This window comes from Sceloporus occidentalis, unplaced genomic scaffold (genome assembly GCF_023333645.1).
Source record: "Sceloporus occidentalis isolate IW3139 unplaced genomic scaffold, rSceOcc1.0.p SCAF_68, whole genome shotgun sequence".
NCBI classification, from domain to species: Eukaryota; Metazoa; Chordata; class Lepidosauria; order Squamata; family Phrynosomatidae; genus Sceloporus; species Sceloporus occidentalis.
The window spans coordinates 1,962,500-1,983,911 of NW_028317048.1; the positions used below are offsets into that span (position 1 = coordinate 1,962,500).

General features: G+C 40.6%; 1 protein-coding gene across 1 annotated transcript in view; it reads left to right on the forward strand.

Moving 5' to 3' along the window:
• Window positions 1–21,412, forward strand: part of LOC149286495 (copper-transporting ATPase 2-like) — a 35,215-nt gene that overhangs the window by 4,342 nt on the left and 9,461 nt on the right. Inside the window, exons 2-12 of the mRNA XM_089493920.1 lie at window positions 5,139–6,348; window positions 6,850–7,071; window positions 8,522–8,685; window positions 9,707–9,868; window positions 10,069–10,145; window positions 10,508–10,682; window positions 11,035–11,268; window positions 12,631–12,722; window positions 14,423–14,550; window positions 15,728–15,882; window positions 20,947–21,081. Coding sequence (XP_089350046.1) covers window positions 5,139–6,348; window positions 6,850–7,071; window positions 8,522–8,685; window positions 9,707–9,868; window positions 10,069–10,145; window positions 10,508–10,682; window positions 11,035–11,268; window positions 12,631–12,722; window positions 14,423–14,550; window positions 15,728–15,882; window positions 20,947–21,081 — 2,754 coding nt within the window. The remainder of the gene's footprint in view (window positions 1–5,138; window positions 6,349–6,849; window positions 7,072–8,521; window positions 8,686–9,706; window positions 9,869–10,068; window positions 10,146–10,507; window positions 10,683–11,034; window positions 11,269–12,630; window positions 12,723–14,422; window positions 14,551–15,727; window positions 15,883–20,946; window positions 21,082–21,412) is intronic.

Consider the following 21,412-nt stretch of genomic DNA (forward strand, 5'->3'; position numbering starts at 1 on the left):
AGCAAATTGGACAGTTACATTGAAAGTTTCCGGCTAAGAACTGCATCCTTAGTCACAAAGCAGCACCATAATAAAATCAGAGCTAATCTTTCACCAATAGAAAGAGATGCAATCAAGGATTTAAGGAATAATCAAACCATCACAATCAAACCAGCGGACAAGGGAGGAGCAGTCGTTATTATGAACACCCAAGATTATATAGAAGAGGGAAACAGACAATTATCAGACAGCACATACTATAAGAAACTGATCAAAGACCCCACCAAGGAATACACTGCCAAACTGAGGAAGTTGATCAGATCTGTCCCAGAGGAACAGCAAAAAGGATTGGAAACGTTCATACCCACCAATCCCAACATAGGGACATTCTACATGCTTCCGAAAATCCACAAACCAGGGAACCCAGGCAGACCTATAATAACAGGTATGGACACACTAACCGAACCAATTTCAGGCTTAGTGGAAAATATTTTAAAACCCTTTGTTAAAAACACTAGGAGCTTCATACAAGACACCACTGACTTCCTTAACAAACTCAGTCAAATTACAAACTTGCCTGCCAATTCTATACTTGTAACCATGGATGTGGAATCTCTATACACCAACATCCCACACGTAGATGGAATTGAGGCCTGCTCTCTGTTCCTCTCAGAACATACTCATAACCAGAAATACAGTCCTCAAACCATTACTAAACTCATAGAATTCATCCTCACACACAACTACTTCAGTTTCAACAACAATATATATCTGCAAACCATGGGCACTGCCATGGGGACGAGAATGGCACCACAATATGCCAATCTATTTATGGCTGACCTGGAACAACGATTCTTGGAAACACAACTTCACAAACCCTACAAATATTATCGCTACATTGATGATATTTTCATTGTCTGGACGGACGGAAAAGAAAACCTCAGAGAGTTCCATAACGCATTTAATAGATTTCACCCATCTATCAAACTCAAAATGGACTTCTCCACAGAAAGTGTAAACTTCTTGGATACAACTGTCACAATAAACAAGGACACACTACATACATCCCTATACAGAAAACCCACAGACCGATCCAACTACCTGCACAAATCCAGCTTCCATCCATCCCACACAAAGCAAGGCATCATCCATAGCCAAGCCACCAGGTACCACCGCATCTGCTCCAACACTGATGACAGAGACATGCATCTAAAAACACTGTCTGAGACACTCAAACAAAAGGGATACAAACCTAGGATCATCAATAAGAAAATTAACTCTGCTCTACAAACACCACGTGAACACCTGTTGCAATACACAGACAAACAAACATCCTCACGCATACCTCTAGTAGCCACATACAATCCTGCCCTAGAAGAAATCCGAAAAATCATCAAGGATCTGCAGCCAATGCTAGCAGAGGATGTGGTGTTAAAAGAAATTTTCCCTGAACCCCCCATCTTGGCCTTCAGACAACCAGCTAATCTCAAACAAAAGCTGGTGAGTAGCAAACTACATACTGAAACAACACACACAGATAATGGAAGCAAACCATGCAACAAAGCCAGATGCAAACTTTGCCAACACATCTGTACCAGCAACACAGCCACCCACAACAACAAGACATACAATATTAAAGGATCATACTCATGCACTTCACAAAATGTTGTATACATGATTCAATGCACCAAATGTACTATAGGGTGTTACATCGGTGAAACCTGCCAGCAACTCAATAAAAGGATGAATCTGCACAGATACTCCATCAACCATCATGATGAAGAAAACCTTTGCACTCCAGTTGGGCACCACTTCACCCAAACAGGTCACTCCATACATGACCTTAAAATCAAAACACTGAGAGGTCATTTCAAAAACACCCAAGAAAGAAAGACATTTGAAGCCAAAATGATACATTTTTATGATTGTAAAAACAGAGGACTTAATGTGGATTTGAGCTTCTTAACACACTATCAAAACTTCCTATAACCTGTGCTTTTTTTTTTTTTTTTTTTTTTTTTCTCTCTTCTTCTCTCTCTCCTACATGCTCACCCCTGCTCCCCCTCTAGCCTTATCTGTGCAGTATATGCCACTATTTACTATTTACGACCCTCTTAGTTTTTTGTCTGCAAATTCTCTACCATGTTGTTTTAACCCCTGTTTTAACCCTGTATCAGAACATGTACTGGTCAGTTTTAAACTGTGTTTTTCACTTGCTTGGTCAGAAATGCTTTTGACTTGATAAAGGGAGGACTCCCGAAAGCTCGTCTATTATTTTAAATACTGTTAGTCCAATAAAAAAGGTATTACAAGATTCTGCAACATTCTGGTTTTTTGCATTCTTATATATATATATATATATATAAAGTCCAAAAATAGTTACCGGCACTCCAGGGACTTTCCAAATAACCACACAAACAACTTCGGTTTTCAAGTCTATATATATCATATATATATATATATGATTAACAGCAATCACATTCCTATCATGCCCAGGCATACCCAGATTCCAGGATTTACTCGCAGACTTGGCATGATAGGAGTATGATTGCCCTATCTACCCCTTCTTACTCTCTTCTGCCGTATCTACCCCTTCTCACTCCCTTCTCCCTATCTACCCCCTTTCCCCTGTCTCACTCCCTTCTCCCTATATACGCCCTCCTAACTATCTACCCTTTCCCTCTTTGAAGTTCACTTACCTTTCAGGAGTCCTGCGGTGGGGGTGCAAGGCCTCTGCCTCCCAGCTCTGCCACTGTATGGAACAGTATAGAATGATGGGAGTTATGATGTACTTTTAGAGCATAATTAGATCATGAAAAAGACATTGGAAATGGTACAGCATAACACCCATCACTCTCACACACTTACCAATCCACACATATACTAATCCACACGTATACCAATCCACACGCATACCAATCCACACGTATACCAATCCACACGTATACCAATCTACACGTATACCAATCTACACGTATACCAATCCACACGTATACCAATCTACACGTATACCAATCTACACGTATACCAATCTACACGTATACCAATCTACACGTATACCAATCCACACGTATACCAATCTACACGTATACCAATCCACACGTATACCAATCCACACATATATACCAATCCACACGTATACACTAATCCACACATATACCAATCCACACATATACCAATCCAGACGTATACCAATCCACACATATATACCAATCCACACATATATACCAATCCACACATATACACCAATCCACACATATATACCAATCCACACACATATACCAATCCACACATATACCAATCCAGACGTATACCAATCCACACATATATACCAATCCACACATATACACTAATCCACACATATATACCAATCCACACACATACCAATCCACACATATATACCAATCCACTTTCACTGAATGCTTTCCTACCTTTTCCTCTTTTCTCCTTACAGCTCCTTTTCCTCTTCTTCTTCAGTTCTTCTGTCTTCTTCCGGGTTAGAGGGCACGGACAGCGGTGGGCACGGCTTCAGTGTTGTGTGCCGGGATCTGACAACAAACCCCGGCGCACAGCAGCTGTTGCCGCGGGGATCGCGAGGGAGCGGTATCGGAGGTCTTTAACAGACCTCCGGCTCCCTTGAGTGATTTTAAAATCACTCAAGGGAGCCGGAGGTCTGTTAAAGACCTCCGATACTGCTCCCTTGCGAGCCTGCTCCTCCAGCGGCGGACATTACTGATGTGCCGCTCGCCCCCCCCCCCCCCTAGGTACGCTGCTGGCGGCAGCGGTACGCTACGGTGGTGGCCGCGCCCCCTGGAGTGTGGCGCCCTGTGCGGTCGCACAGGTCGCACACCCCAAAGGCCGGCCCTGCGTAGAGGCCCTTCATCACTCCCATCACTCCTGGGTTCCAATGTCAAATCCAAGTTTAACTTTAAAAGACTATTTGATCAATATATAGCAATTATGTTAATACAGCTAGAAATTTCCTTGTTTTACACAAAAAAACGGCTAAGTGACCCAAAACTTTCGAACAGTAGTGCATACTCTCATACTCCGTGTATACTCCCATAGTTAATGCACAGAAAAGGAATAACGCTACTTATTATCAATTTAGTGGATGAGCCCCATTGTGAGAGCTATTTGTCTGCAATATGAGCGTTTATTATACCAGGACTGGGAGTAGAAGTGAACCAGTGCCAGATCCATTATATATGAGCCAACACACTAGTACTGGAATTACCTTTTAATATCGTATTATTAACCAGATCGTGTTTCACTATTGATTTATTAGCTTTCCTGTTACAAAAGAATAATAGCATTGCCAGGCCTGTATAAACTACTCTGCATACTTAATGGCAGCAGCTACAATTTCTTGGTTAAATTGTTTAGTATTGTTATTTCATTAGAAACAATATGATAAAGGAGAGAGATCCGTCAAACCACATGTTTAAGATAGCAGGCGATGCTGCCATACCGTATCTGCTAAACAAGAGAGTAAGAAAAAAGGGGCTATAGAGTAGCATTAAGGAATATTGTAACACGGGCATTTATATCGCTGGGTCCTGGAGTGGCCAGGGGCCCGGCGGCACTTGCCCGGTGTGTCAGATGGCCATTCCGTGTCTGACTATTGTCATGGGTTTTAAAAAGTTACTGCTGGGTTGAATAGTAACAAAACCATCAAGAGTTTGTGGAAATGTTTAAAGCTGGTTCTGGGCAAAATGTTGGATACCAATTCTCATTTTATAGTGTTTGGTATTATAGCACACAATAACTTTAAATCATAATAACTTAAAGTATTCGATTCACTATCTTATGATGTAAAAAAAGAAATCCAGGCTGGTACCTCACCCCTAATGCTTATACAATATGAATCTCCACCTTTTTTATTTGTTTTCCATTTTATTTCTTATAAGCTATAAAACCTTATTTTAGAGCATTACATATATATTCTTTACATATTGTTTGCATTGCATTCTGTACTGGCGTTCTTTAACCACTGTAAGCCCGAATCACCTATTGGAGGCCAATGTAATCTGGTTTTTTTTATACTGTTACACACAGTTACTTAAAGTAAAAATATTTTAATAACGTAATATTTTTAGATACCATGTTTATTTGTATCAGTTTAAGAATTCACTGGTTTTCTTTCTTTTCCTTTTCAGACGTTTTCCTGTTCTACCCCTCCACTATATGGCCGCACGAAGTCACCTAAACCATGTTTTGCCTATGACAACGTTGGTTATGAGGGTAGCTTGCAAGATGTTTCTCCTCCACCGTCTAACACAAGCTCAGTTGTGGTGGATATTGTCGGAATGACCTGCCAGTCGTGTGTCCAATCCATCGAGGGCAGAATTTCTAAGATTCCGAGCATACTGAGCATAAAGGTTTCCTTGGAGCGGAATAACGCAGTGGTATACTATATACATACGGCAATAACGCCACAGAAAATCTGTGAAGAAATCGAAGAGATGGGTTTTGATGCCAGCGTATCAGAGGCTAAAGAGGTCTCACAGTCTGTAGGATCTGGTAATTATGTTGAAGATGTAGTCAGAATCAGAATTGATGGTATGACGTGTCAGTCTTGCGTCAACACAATTGAAGGGAAAATAGGCAAAGTTCAAGGTGTCCAGAAAATTAAAGTGTCTCTTACAAGCCAAGAGGCTGTCATTGTGTATCAGCCACACTATGTTGAACCAGAAGACCTCAGGAATTGTATTGATAGCATGGGCTTTGAAGCCTCTATCAAGAGTAAACCGAATTCATCCATGCTTGGAAAAATTGATATAGGACGTCTGCAAGATCTTTCACAAAACAACACGCAGCTTCTACACAACAGCCCCGACAAACTTGCCAAGGAAAACCATGAGACTGTGACTCTTGGGATACAAGGCATGCACTGTAAATCTTGTGTTCAGTATATTGAAGGTGGCATATCTGATCTCTCTGGCGTTCAGACTATTAAGGTCTCCCTTGATGATAAAAATGCAGTTGTGTCTTACAACCAAAGTATTATAACTCTGCCATTCATAAAGGAAGCTATAGAAGCTCTTCATCCTGGCAAATTCACAGTTACACTGCCGGTGGGGGCAGCACACCAGCCTGGACAAAAAACGAGACCCAGCGCTAGTCCTGGCATTAAAAAAGAACACGGGATTGTCACAAAAACAGCATTGATTAGCATTGGTGGAATGACGTGTGGGTCTTGTGTGTCCTCGATTGAAAATCTGATCTCGCAGAGGAAGGGAGTACATACGGTTGTGGTTTCTTTAGAGGATGAGACTGGGACAATCCACTTCAATCCATATGAAATAAATGCGGAGGAATTACGTGCCGCCATAGAAGACATGGGATTTGACTCCACTCTAATATCTGGTGTGTTTTTTATTTGACTTTTTCCATGCATGTACATTATTTGTGTCTATGACGGATTTAACGGTGTGTGTGTGTGTGTGTGTGAGCAAGTAGTGGTTTTAGACTCTTGAATGTAGGTATTTTGATGATGGAAGAAATACAATCATTTAAATGTACATTTTAAATTAAAGGTGGGACTCTATCCTATACTGTATTAAAAGGGACTCTCTAGTTTAATTTTTAATGGATATTGAAGTCTAGTTCCAAAGAAGTTTACTACATACAAATCTGTGGGAGTTGGAAAAAGAGACTTCTGTCTCAATTTCCTTCACCTGCTGCTTCTACTGAAGTTGGAAGTGTACTTAAGTATGCTTCCTCCTCGCGTACCTGTACCAGGAAGTGCATTGTGTGTTGAGACTATGCCTGCTTTGTGGGAAAGGTAAATACAGTGTGATTTATGACTGTAAAGACATTAATTATATATACATAATCCATATTACAGTGTGAACTTGTACATTGCAGATACATCCAGTGAGCCTGAAAATAACCAGACCTCCTTGGAGACTGCTAATAAAATTGATACTTCTCATGATTACATTTTGGATGTTCTTCCCAAGAAATCTCATCCAGACCTTTCTGTTAGTGACAATGACAGCGCTCCCCAGAAATGCTTCTTACAGATCACTGGGATGACATGCGCATCTTGTGTTTCCAGCATAGAGAGAAATCTGCAGAAGAAAGATGGTGAGTCTTGTTATTCCAATGATTTCTTTGGGTCGTGAATTGCGCACTTTCCTGCATGTTCCAGATACCTGCGTATGCTATTTGTATTGTAATGAAGGTCACTGGAGAAGGTAGAAGCAGTAATATTTGTAAATATATGTAGCGCGTTAACATTTTAGACTCCCGCACAAACAGCTCAATATACTTTCATAAAGTAGACAATGTGGTCAGGCAGGGCCGGCTCAGTCCCGGTCCACTGGTATCTAGTTAAACGTGCGCTCTTTGGATCAACAGTGGAGAACTGGTGACTACAACCTTACCAACCAGGTATATGAGGCAAAAGGGGAGTACATTTACTGTCTGTCTCTATAATAGTAACTTACCTTTGTAACCAAGTGTTGTTCATAACCTAAACTATGGAGGATAATGTCTACTTTTTTTGAACTTCAACAAGGAAGACTACAAACTCAACCAGTCATATAACGCCATTGTTAAAAGGTCAAATACACCACACGTCTAGATGTGATAGGTATGTTTCAAGAGGGGATTCTAAATCATATAAAGTATAACCAATTGTCATTGTTGACAATATTAAGGTACTGACAGAGTAAATATGGAAATTAATCTCCAGGTCAGGATGATCACCTTGACTTATGTTACACATAAACCACATTAGGGGACAGCTAAAAAGGCAGTTGTTAGAACAGGTAATCAGACTCCGTAATAAGTGACGGGAGACAGAATAGTTCTGGTGCGGTCGAACAATTCAAACTGCTACACTGAACTGGGGATATCTTGGAAACAGGTTAGGGGAATCAAAAACCCAGAATAATGGGTAACTGTAATCAGAGTTGAGTATATCCTTACTGTGGCTGAACATGAAAGCCGTAACAAAATGCCAAACCTTCAGATAACTGGGTTAGTATAAGGCGGTAGTCCTTGTGGGCTCAGGACCTAACTAGCCAAAAAGGACAATAGCGTTTCTACTTGGAACACATCGCCATATTCAGTTACAAGAAACTAGAAACATTTTATTACCGTAGAGAGATTTATGTTGAGATTCCTGTGCATGAGCCAGGGAAGTATGTTTACTAAAGGGAGAGCTGACAGAAGAGTTTACAGGAGAGTTGTCACTTTAACTCTGACTTAACTACACATTCTGAAAGGTTATTGTGCAGGAAGAACTTGATTGGCCCTGTATAGTGCATACATTTGTGAGAATTCTTCAGTCTCATCGCATGTTGATTTGTGCCTTATGGTTAGACCCACCAGCGCTGGTCCATCATAAATGGTAGTGAAGTGCTTGAATGGAAACCAGAACTCTCTCCATGTTATATTGACTTTGTATAAGAGCACCTGTGCTGTATCTTTCTTTCGCTATGGTCCTTCAGTTACATATTAAGAGTTGAACTTAATGGGCTTTAAGTCTTTTTTAACCCGTGTAACATTTCCCATACTTTTATTTCAATAGGTATCATCTCTGTGCTTGTAGCATTGATGTCTGGGAAAGCAGAGGTCAAGTACAAACCAGACAGAATCCAACCGTCTCAGATAGCACAGCTGATTGAGAACCTTGGATTCGGTGCCACAGTAATGGAAGATTGCACTGCTACGGATGGCAGCGTTGAGCTTATTGTACGTATATAGACTGTAGAGTCAGTTCACCCAAGACTTCGTACTTCACTGTGAAATGAAACTGCTGGAATCCTCTCCATGTTTATACTATACGCAAATACAATAGTGGGAATCATAAGAAGACCACAGACCATATCCCACCAGACACAGCTGTTCTACTGAAGAGGCATATATGGATTTGCCAGTCCTTGTCTTGTATCATCTAGTCTGCACTCTTTGATGAGGTTCCCAATTGACGTTAAACACCCCTATAAAAGGTTGCATAGGTGGAGATGGGGGCTCTTCTTCACATAGCAGAAATGGGGAGACCCCAGCAATTAGTGTTACACCCTGTCACTATGTGGAGGTGTCCACAAACTATTTTAAATTCAAAGGGTGGACATATCAATGGCACTTGCATTTTTTCTTAATAAAATATATATGCCTGTAGAAGTTCCTCAGTGTATTTAAAGCAATATGAAACCTAATAAACAGAGAAGCTGTTACTCAAGCAATGGAGTATATGCTTAACTTGGAGAGATTTTGAATTGAATTTATGCCATATGTGTCGGTTTGTGCACATTAACCCCCAAGCATACACTATTTGAATAGCATTTGCCTTAGTTTAATAACCAAAGCTCGAGAAATGTCTAAAATGTTTTTCTCTCTGTACTTATGCTTTTTGGCTAAATAATTTTTTTATTTTTATTTTCGCTGCCTTCAAGCTTTTTTCCTTCCCCTGCTTATCCCTGCTTATCCCTGCTTCATACATTTTAATGAAACCTTTTAATGGGCCAATGTTGAGACATCTTTCTCAACTAAGGCCGGTGCACTAAAAGGTATCCCAAACTCCCCACCCTTCTTTTAAGCAGACTAACTTATTGTTTCCTACATCAGAAAATCTCATGTTTGAGGAAGTTATCAACACAAATATATATTCCTAATTTTGTATACTTGTTTTATGTTCTAAATGTATGAATCTGAAAATTGTACAATTCACCCGGGATTCTTAAACTGATAAAAAATCTTTTATTGGAACTAGATTAGCGGAATGACCTGTGCATCTTGTGTACACAATATTGAGTCCAGGCTGATGAGGACTGCCGGCATTCTATATGCCTCTGTTGCTCTGGCTACTTGCAAAGCCCAAGTCAAGTTTGATCCTGAGGTTGTTGGCCCCCGAGATGTCATACAAGTTATTGAGGTACTTTAAAAGCAGAAAGACTTTAAAATATGTCATTTCATATTGACTTTTCTTGTGTAAAGTGTAAAGAGCCCTGCGAATCCTGCGTCCCTGCAGTTTTTGATCAAATCTTTAATTGAATCTTGACCAAAAATGTTAATCGAATCTTGAATCGAATCTACCAATCCAAAAAACGGATGCATGTGTGTTCATATTAACAGGGTATTGGTTTTCAAGCCTCTCTCTCTAAAACGGACCCAACAGCTCATAACCTGGATCATAAAGAGGAAATAAGACAGTGAGTAAAAAGTTTTATGTATATGATTTTGTTTAGTATGTATCCGTACCTGGGGACGCTGATAGATATGGGGTAGTAGCATTTGGCTGCACTCACTACCTGTCCCAGTTCTCCCTACCTGCCTCTTCACAGCGACAGCAGCTCGTCCTCCCAGGGCTGGCTGTGCTGCTTCCTCCAGAAGAACTCTTAGGGCCTCTAGCTCATGATGATGCCCGCTGGTTTGTTAATGGACATATCTTATCAATGGCTGTTGGTCTAGTGCTGGAGAGCAATTGGTTTTTTCACCTGAAAAATTATCCTGCTGGCACTCCTGGACTTTTGTGTTTTTTGAACAAAGTGACTTTTTTTCTCTTCAATTTTAGGTGGAGAAAGTCCTTCCTTTTTAGTCTGGTTTTTGGAATCCCTGTCATTTGTCTTATGGTCTACATGCTATTTGCTCACGGCGACCACCACAACCCTATGGTGCTGGAAAAGACCATTATTCCGGGGCTGTCCATAATGAACCTTATCTTCTTCATTCTCTGCACCTTTGTTCAGGTATGTGTTGGTCTTTATTGCTGCACGTAGGCTAGTTATTTGTACTATGTAACTGTTAGCCCAGCGACAAGTAGCACAAAATCTCCTTGCCAGCTTTATGGGCAACCCTGACTTTCTAGTAGACTGCAGTTTGACTTTTTTCCCCAACACATTACAGCTTAAGCCTTTATTTTGTAATTTATAACCTAAACCAAATACTTTTTTATTTTTATTTATTTTTTGCTAATTGAGCTTCATAATTATTTTATTATTATTGTTAATATCCAAGGAAATAATTAATTAATGACCTATTCAATCCTAATGCAGCACAAACGAAATTAAATCTGATTTCTTATGTACTGTTGTCCTACAGTCCCTTGGAGGATGGTATTTTTACGTCCAGGCCTACAAGTCCCTGAAACACAAACAAACAAACATGGATGTGCTGATAGTCCTGGCCACTACCATCGCCTACATCTATTCTTTGGTTATCCTGATCGTGGCCATTGTGGAGAAAGCAGACAAGAGCCCCGAGACATTCTTTGATACACCTCCAATGCTGTTTATGTTCATTGCCCTGGGGAGGTGGCTTGAGCACATAGCAAAGGTAATTCCGCATGATTGGTCTCAGTAGGGCTTATCAAGAAAGGCATACGTTATTTCCCAAGGCTTACAATCCAAGTGCTGTACAGTGCTCCGGAAAAATGTAGCTTCTTTTTTTGGGGTTGGCGTTAGCATAAGGTACTTGTCTAAAGTTCTGACACTTGTCCCAACTATTACAATTTACAGTTCGGTACACTAAATAAAGCTATGTAAGAGCATTTAAAGGTTTGGGGGGCGGCGACCTTAACACTGATCTGTTCTGGCAGCCTTTCGATGGATGGGGTAAGGAGGGTAGGGCTATAACATTGGGTTAGAAAACTGTGGTAAACTTCCCTTACATTGAAACAAAACCTTCAAAATGGCTGCACCGCCCACAAAATATAATACACGAACTATGTGTAGTTTTATTAAAAAATAATAATTATGCCAAAATTGTGATATTGGCAGTTCCCCTTTAAGATCCTGGCTATAGGACATTGAGATGTATCTGCAACGAGATCTGCTCTCTTAAACAACACAGAGCCTGCTGAATTAGTTCTGAGGATTAATGGTCTCACAAGTACGTCGGCCTTTAAATGGACAGTCCAGCCATCAAATGCACTTTAACTTTCGGGGTGTCCGCCTTACAAATGTATGGGGGGATTATGCAGAATGCCTGCAATCGCCCCTACCCCAGGCTATTTTCCATTCATGAGATGTGTTTGGACGCACACATCTCCCTGCACATAAGTTAGTTCCTTTAAGTCGGCTCTGGCGCTTGTGCAGAAAAGTTTAAACCCCTTAAGTGAGAGTCCTTTCCTGCCAGTCATTGGCTGCTTCAACCAGCCAATCAATTACAAGAATTGTCAGCCCAAGGAATTTTTATTTTCTTTCTGTATTGCTGACATACTCCTTTTTATAGTGAACAATGGTAGCATACAGTGTACAGCACGATAGTAACATAAAGTGAAGTATGTTTAGTAAGGCACTCTGATCAATAGGCTAAGGGAATACGGGGGTATGAATACTGACAAGGATATTTGTTTGTATGCGTAATTCCAGCTTTGAACCCCAGCCTTTGATACAGTCCTGCTTTTTCTTTAAAAAAATTCATAGAATTCAATCAAAACCAATTTTTTTAAAAAGTGATGAACATGTATTTGAAGCATTTTAACCCAGGCCTTTGTCTACGAAAAAATGGAAAACATTATAATGATTGAAATGTAGCCCATTAAGTCTTAGAATTGTCTTCATACACAGAATGTATAGTACATTTGATGCCAGTGCTTAAAATGAAAAATGTATATCACTGATGGAAACAAACATAATTATGCTGTAACACTAGTTTTAGTGAACTCTTTTATTACTGTGTTTCCTTTGTCCTTAGAGTAAAACCTCTGAAGCGCTTGCCAAGCTCATATCTCTACAAGCAACAGAAGCAACTATTGTGACTGTTGGACCAAACCATTCCATCTTGAGGTATAGTCTCTCGATGCATTTATCTAACATTAAAACGTTCCTCTGGAACACTTGTGTTCAAACAGCAAATCTATACCTTTTTAAACATTTTTAAATCTTAAAATATTCAAATGAGTACAGAATTTTTTAATTAGTTATTATTTTTACAAAAGTGTGCTAGATAACTTTGCACCCTGATAATTGCTTAAAATGTTCCATAGTATTTTTAAAGAAGGATGGTGTGTAATTTTAAAACACACACGGCAGTTTGTTACAAAATAAGATCATTGCTTGCGTTTCCGGCTGATATACTGAGGTCTACATTCTAATTAACAATTGATTGGAATGTTAACCATAGACAACTCCAAAATTAATTAAAATGGCTTTGTTACATTACTGTTCTTGTACTATTAGTATTTATGTGGCTCAAGCCATTTCACAACATGGCCAAATTCTCAGAAAGACCCATGCTCTAAACAGCACAGACGCTCATTTATATAAAGATCCACTCGTATGGCTACACTAAATTCCCGTGTGTGGGGCTTTAGGGCTCCGCTAGGTTTGGAGCAGAATTTGGAATGCGGATTCATCTTGTGACGGACCCATTACAGAAGGTATTGAGGAATCTAGGAAACGGGAAAACAATACCAGTTTGTTATAAACCACAAAAGGCAAAATATAAGGAGTAGCAGAGAAAGCTCTTTAGATCAGGGCTTGACAAATTTGTTGTGAATCTAGGCGCCAGCTAAAAAAGTTAGGAGCCAGGATTTTTTTGAAACTAACAGTTGGTTAGGTGTGATCTGATCATCATCAGCCCACTTACTTAACTCACAGCATTTGACCTGGAAGCACCCTGGACTTTCAGGTCAGTGCTGGTTTTTGTTGTTTGGTTTTTTTTAAATAATTTTTTTGATACTTTATTTTTTTTTTTTAACACTTTAAATGCTGATGTTCCATTGGAGCACAGCATTGACTGATATTTAGCCCCTACAAGCTTGTGGGGACAAATGGTAACCCCTGCAATGCCACAAATGTGTTATACACAATTGTGGAATTGAAGGGGTTAAAGCTGCACTGTCGCTCTCATGGAGCGATTGGGCAGCAGGGGAGGGTTGGGGCTGGTCTCCCCACTCATGTGGAGACCAAAGAACCCTCTCCCCTGTCCCTGAAGCTGCCCCTGGCAGCTGGGACGCAGTTGCTGGTCTATAGACCAGCCATTGCAGGGGGAGTCTGTGATTACTGCTGTAGGCTTTCATGCCTACAGGAATCATCAGAGGGCTTGTGGGGACTCGTTTTTGCTGTTTCTGGTCCAGGCAGACCACCAGCAGCAGAGCCCCTTAAAAAACGCGATCGCGGCATTGAAGGGGTTAACGCTGCACTTTCGCTCTCATGGAGCGATCAGGCAGCTGGGGGGTGTTGGGTCAGGTCCCCACACTTGTGTGGGGACCTAATGGACACACAACCACCTTCACTGAAGCTGCCTGTGACGCGGGGGTAATTTTTTGTGGATGTAACAGGCTGACAAACACCTAGGCGCCAGGACAGAATTCTCTGTCGCCATGGAGACCTGGCGCCTGGGATTTGTCGAGCCCTGCTTTAGATGATGTTGGGGAGATTGTGCCAGTCAGGGTATCTCATGGTGGTATGACATGGATTCCAGGAATGTTGAATGGGGTTTAAAAAAGTTACTGTATACATTTGTAAATGTTGGTCTTTTGCAGGGAAGAACATGTGCCTGTTGAACTGGTCCATAGAGGGGATATAGTGAAGGTTGTACCTGGCGGGAAATTTCCAGTTGATGGAAAGGTCATTGAGGGAACATCCATGGCAGATGAGTCCCTTATTACAGGTGGATCTTATCTCTTCCAGCATTTTAAAATCGGAATGACTGTTATGAGTGCATTTGAAGTGAAACTAAATTTTAGACTTGTGCAAATGGGGCAAAAACGATCCAGTTCATTTTTGGCCCGTTTATTTTCAGGCAATGAATTTCGTTTCCTGCCCATTCAGTTCAGCTGAAAATTCAGGGCAACGTTTAATTCTGGAACAAAGTGATTACCTATTGTCAACATTCACTCTCATTCTCGTTCACACTGTCACTCACACTCTCATTCTCGTTCACTCTCTCTAAATGTTTCCCTACCTTCTCTGAACTGCTTCTGCTTCTGAAGAAGGTGCCACTTCCACACCTTCTTCATCTTCTTTCTTGTAACTTCTTTATTATATTTATTTTCAATCCTTTAGCTGGTATCTTCTTTTTTCCGCATTTCCGTGGATATAACCCAGCAACCTCCGCCAAAATGTGAATTGTGAACTGAGAGCAATAGGACGGCGTTTGCAGTGAGGTAACGTCCTCTCCCTCTCCCGATCCTCCACTTGGGGGAGAGGACGTTACCCCAGCACCGCCGTTTTGGTGAAAGTGGCCGAGTTATGTGCACCGAGATGCAGACGAACAAAGAAGATACCAGATTTGGGATTGAAGATTGAAGATAGAATAGAGAAAAGAAGGGGCGAAGATGCGGAAGAGGAAGTGGTCCGCAGAGAACATAGGGAAATATTTAGAGAGTGCGAGAGAGTGAGTGAACAAGAATGCGAGAGAGTATGAGTGAATATGGCTTTTTGCTCTGTTTTCATCCTAGATGTGGGGGGTCTGGCCTAGTTTTCGTGGCTTTGTACAAGTCGCATCTTTCTTTCATTTTGCATATTGCACAGTTGTTTTTTTCATGGGGGGGGGTATTGCAATCTTAGCACCAGTAGACGTCTTCGGTTTATATGTTGACTATCAATCATAACAGGGGAATCGATACTGCCAAATTGGTTGTTGAAATAATTAAAAGTTCTCAAGGCACCAGGTATCAAGTATTCATATGGCACTTCACTTACAGTGCACAGCTCCTTTATACAGTGTTGTAATAAAAGTTCATCCATGAGATACGCTGCTTGCTAACAGCTGTTAAATATATATTTAACAGGTTATATATTCCCTTGTATTGATAACTCATCTTAATAATATCAATGTGCTCTAGGTGAACCTATGCCAGTCAGAAAGAAGCCTGGGAGCATGGTCATCGCAGGCTCCATTAATGCACATGGTTCTGTTCTGGTGGAAGCTACGCATGTTGGTTCTGATACTACATTGGCACAGATAGTCAAACTGGTGGAAGAAGCTCAGATGTCAAAGGTAAAGAAAATGTATACAATATCATTGGCTTAGTGGATTGTTAGGGAATAGATACATCAGGTGACCCCAAACTTTTGACATGTTATGTAGGTTTTCAGAGAATTAGCTCTACCCCTGTCTTTTATGTAATAACTATTAAAATACACTGATATAAGGACATAAGCCATTTGCCTGGCCCACCCAGGAGTGAGTACATTACATTGTTAACAGATTTACAGCCATTCAGATAGCACGTCCTGCTCTCACGCTATTAACGCGACGTCCGTGTTACACAAGACATAGGAATGTGCTGAAAGTTTACGATTTCATAATGAAACATAAGTACAGGTTTTGCATCTAACACGCCCTTGTTGTTCATGATACTTCCATTACCTTCTTCATTAATAACCCTGTGTAGAAATCATTTACAGGAAGGAAACCTGGTTGGACAGATTAGTATTAATGGACGCAAAATTAAATTTCTGTCCAGGATAGTGCTGTGCAACTGCAATTCGGGGTGACCGACATAGTTAAGGGAGCGTTTTCACTAATTCTGATGACTTTTTTAAATAAATCACTGCTTATTTTGAGGTGGCAGGGCAGTGATTCCTGTGTGACGTGATGCTTTTTGATGACATCATTTCTTCTCAGTAGTAAAGCTGTCTGTGACAGCGTAATGCTCTGGAACTGTGCTGTGCGCTTTCCTGGCAGTGCTTTGAATTTTTTTTGCCTGTACTTGTCTCTGCATTCTCAGTATGTCTGTGTTTAGTCTTCTCTCCAGCGTTCTTTACGTTTATCTCGCTGCTGCTTACTGTTGAATAAACTCCTCTGCCTCAAAGTATCTTTCTCTTTCTTTCACCCTTGTTATGCTTTTCTTTCTCTAGACGCCAACTTATTTCATGAAATGAGAGCCATATAAGTGCTCACTGTGGTTCTAGTTCCTAAAAAAATAAAACAAAATAAATATATATATCTCCAAGATGTCAACTTCCAGCCGCTGCCATAATGTCATCAAACTACCGTTGATGGAACTTCCCCACTAAGTCAACGCTTCCTTGAATTGTAATTGAATTTCGACCTGGGCTTCCCCCTCCTCTATTTCCTTTATGTCCTCGTGTTACGACACCTCATTCTCTGATTGTAGACCGTGTCACACCACACCACGTATGTATTCATCTTACTGCCTATTCCCATAGCCAGGAACTGCACTTTTTGGACAGGTCGCTTTCAGCACCTTGGCCAGCTTCAGTAAGACTGAATTCTGTGGCATGTTTAAAATGGAAACCCTTACCACGTTAATGATTTAATATATCCCTGTTAGGAAATGAACCCCACAAAGTATGAGCGCCCTCCTCACCTGTTGTTTTTGTAAGTCAAATTGTCATGTTATATACTACATGTTATGTCCTGGCTACCCATTGTACAGCGCTACGGAATTTGATGGCACTATATAAAACAATAAATAAAAATATGACATTAAACACAAGAGTTGTGCTTTCCGTTCACTGACTTCATAATGCATTAGGAAGGACTAACCCTGTGTAATATGTAGAATCATCTATGTATACATTCTGCAGGAACCGCTTGGCTCTTCTTGATCATTGGTGTCGACTCTTCATAATGTACAGTAAAGTCCCCAAATCTCCTGCAAGTTTCCACAATAGTGGAAGGAGTTGGCTTAGCAGTACCAGACTAGTGAGATATATTGTGGCACTTACCCCTCTGGCACACAAGATTAAAAGCTATAATAAAATGATCACTGAATTGTCCTCTTCAGACTTGCCTTAAATCTAAGCTCCATTATGTAGCCGCTCCTTATTTTACACGGATTTTTAAAGATTAGCCACGGTTGCTGCCGCAGACACTGAGATGCTTATGGGAAGTAATGGGGTGGCTTTTGATAAATCCCAGATCACATTTTCTGTATGCAGTTCTTTCTCTTCGTTTGCTAAATATAATCCTGTGCATTTAGAAGTCATCGAGTTCATAACTATTATGCAGAAATAAAATGGAAAGTAATTAAATGTTACAGAGTTAAAGCGTAAATAGTCTTCTGCACGTAGCCCACCCTCCAGTGATAAGCCATAGAAAATTCAGAAGGTGTTACAATAATAAAATAATTACCATAAAGAGAGAATTAATGTAATATGTTTATATCTACAGTTTTATAGAGCATGATGTAGAAGGGTGCAGGTCCTCACGTTGCAAAGTGTACCTATACAAAAGAAAGAAAGATGATTGGCTCATGATGCTGTATCCTGTGGTCGCCATAATGGATTCTGGGAATCATTGTGGTCCACAATAGTTCACAAGAGCTGTCAGACATCACTAGTATAGAAAATACACTGTAGTAGCTTACGGACAGTGTCAATCTTAAACAAATACTGTTGTCTTGATTAATTTTGCTTTAAGTCAGAATTTAGAAAATATATAAATTTTTATAAAAAGACAGACTTGGGTAACTGGGTAGCGCAGTATGTCATCACATTGTTTTCAAATAGGAGCATGGGCGTAGGAACCGGGGGGGACGGGGGGGATAGATCCCCCCCAGTAACTCATGCGGGGGGGACCGATAATTAAGAAATCCCCCCCAGGGCCAGGGCAACCGATCTTACGCGGTCCGCACCTCGAGCCCTGCTACTTACCTGTGGGAGGGTCTTCTGTACTGCACAGAGGAACCGGAACCCAGCAGAGTTCACGTGACATTACATCACATCCTCTGTGCAGTACCAGAGAACGCAGAGGGAGGCCGCGCCCTCTGCTGAAGACTGTGAGCGGGAACGAGGAGCTGCGGTGCAGGTAAGAGGGTAGAGAGGGTGTTTGAATGAGTATGCCTGATTGAGGGAATGAATCTGTGAATGAATGAGTGTGTGTGTGATAGAATGGATGTGTAAGTGCTGGAACCTAGGCATGATTGGACTGTGATTGATGTTAGCAATCACACTCCTATCATGCCAAGTCAGCCAGTACATGCTCAAACCTAGCTAGCTGCCCCCCTTGTGTATTGATGCTGCCAGCAGTATGGGGTCTGCACATCACTTACAGCCACCCTGTACCAGCATGTACTGGCTGACTTGGCATGATAGGAGTGTGATTGCTAACAGCAATCACAGTCCCATCATGCCTAGGTTACAGCATTTACTGGTTGGATGAGTAAGTGCTGGAACCTAGGCATGATTGGACTGTGATTGATGTACCAGAATGTACTGGCTGCCTGGGTATGATAGGAGTGTGATTGCTGTTAGCAATCACACTCCTATCATGCCAAGTCATATTGCTAATTTTTTTTGTCCAATTGTGGTGTGTTACCTACTTTTATTAAAAATGTGAGTTTTTATTATTATTTTTAAAGGTGGGGGGTCATTTTCGGTTTTGGCTAAGTGAACCGTGAATGTTTTGGTCCAGAATTTTCATTTTGGTGCATCCCTAGAATAAATAGAACTATTTCATTTTTAATTATCCTGAGTCCTGAATTTGTAGTCACAAAACTTTCTAGGCCCAGAAATCAGTGAGAGGAAAAGTAAAGGTTTTGTGTTATTTACTTTATTTTAATCTGCATATTTTATTAAAGGCCATATTTTCTCACAGTGAAAAATTAGTGTGGCCCGCGCACGTATACAATTCTGATGAAGTGGCCCACTGCAGAAAAACCTTGGACACCCCTGGGGTAGACAGTGAGAAGGGGGGGTAGGGAGAGGGTAGCTAGTGAGAAGGGGGGGTAGGGAGAGGGTAGCTAGTGAGAAGGGGGGGTAAGGAGAGGGTAGCTAGTGTGAAGGGGGTGGTAGGGAGATGGTAGCTAGTGAGAAGGGAGGGTAGGGAGGGGGGTAGATAGTAAGAAAGTGTGAGAGGGGGTAGATAGTGTGAGAAAGTGGGGATCTGATGGGGGGAAAATGCTGTCCCCCCCCAGATTTTTAGGGGTTCCTACGCCCATGAATAGGAGAGCTCATTAATGGCATTTTTTTAAACCTAGATTAATGGCAACACTTCAACTCTTGAAAATATATTGAAATGCAGTAAAGGAGGTACTTCCAACAAATAAAATGAACTGAGAACTGGTGCTGAAGCAAAGACTTTTACAGCTTGGCTATTAAATTATTCAGAAAGGGCTATAGAACTTTCATTTGTAATGGATGAGTGGTGGAGGAAATATCCGATACCGCCTTTTATGCCTGAAGATGCGGTGTGTTCTAGAACCGTGCGATACTTTGCCGCAAAAAAAATTTGCTAAAGATAAACAAAGATGTACTTAATAGACTAGGAGGTGACATTGTTATTCACGTTCCATATGTTGACACCTTCAGGCATGCCTCCGCATAAATTATGTTTGATAGTAGATGCAATAATAATGTTGCAGAGAAATTTTAATTCTAAATCAGGCTTGGCGAAGGAAAACCGGTTAAAAAAATAAATAAAAAAAAACTAGCAAAAAGTGTCATATATAAGCAGAGGTTGTAAGTGTCAGCGCCAACGGAAATGCTGCTTTTATTCCCTGTATCGATTTTGGCTCATTGGATTTTCCTTTCATCTTAAAAGCCAATTTTGTTTGAGCAAAAAAAATTTAAAATAATAAAAATAAATATATATACCGGTATATATGTATATATAGTGTGTGTAGGTATGATATGATTTGGAACTGATCATTGAACCAGTTCTGGCCGTTCACGTAAGGGATACATAGTGTGAGTCTGCAAGAAACACAGAAAGCAGTTATTCACCAAATACCCCAATTTTATATGTGTTTTTATTCTTCAGTATAATACCATACAAAAATAGAAACACTGTAAATATTTAAATATTTATGCAATCTAAATTGTAATCTAAGTTTATGCTTCTAAAAGAAACGCAGAATCTGCTTACCCTGCAAAAAAAAGTAGTCGTAATAACATTGCATGTCATATTACACAATGATTCTGGCTGAGGGTGATGGGAGTTTGGGAGTTTTACTTAAACTTGCTGCAGGGCCATACATTGCCCACTCGCCTCGACTTCATGGAATGTGTCGCTGCTTATTAATTTCAGATAAATGAATATCCTTTTTGTTTTGTGGCGGTTTGAATGGCATGCTCCTTTCTCTGATGTTCACAGGCTCCCATCCAGCAGCTGGCAGATAAAATAAGCGGATACTTCGTCCCCTTTATCATCATCATCTCTGTTGTTACGCTGATCGCTTGGATCACGGTTGGCTTTGTGAATTTTGACATCATAATAAAATACTTTCCTGTAAGTATCCTTATTATCTTTTGCTTCAAATAACACATAGCATTTTATATTAAATATAAATATTTACTTTATTTACCAGTAGTAAATCCTACCTCTTATTCCAAAATAAGGGGGTAATATGGGTTACATAGAGCTGGACGAGCCAGCGTGGGGGCATCAGCCTGGTTGCGTGTGAAATGGGAGTAGTGCGAGCCCGAGCTGGACTCCTCTTGCACTTGAGTGATTTAGTCGTAGTGCTGCTGTGCGCTGTGACATGAAAAGGACTTCTGTGCGACAGGAGAAACTCATTTTCCAAATGTAAAACTTTTATTTGTATTTATTTTATTTGTTT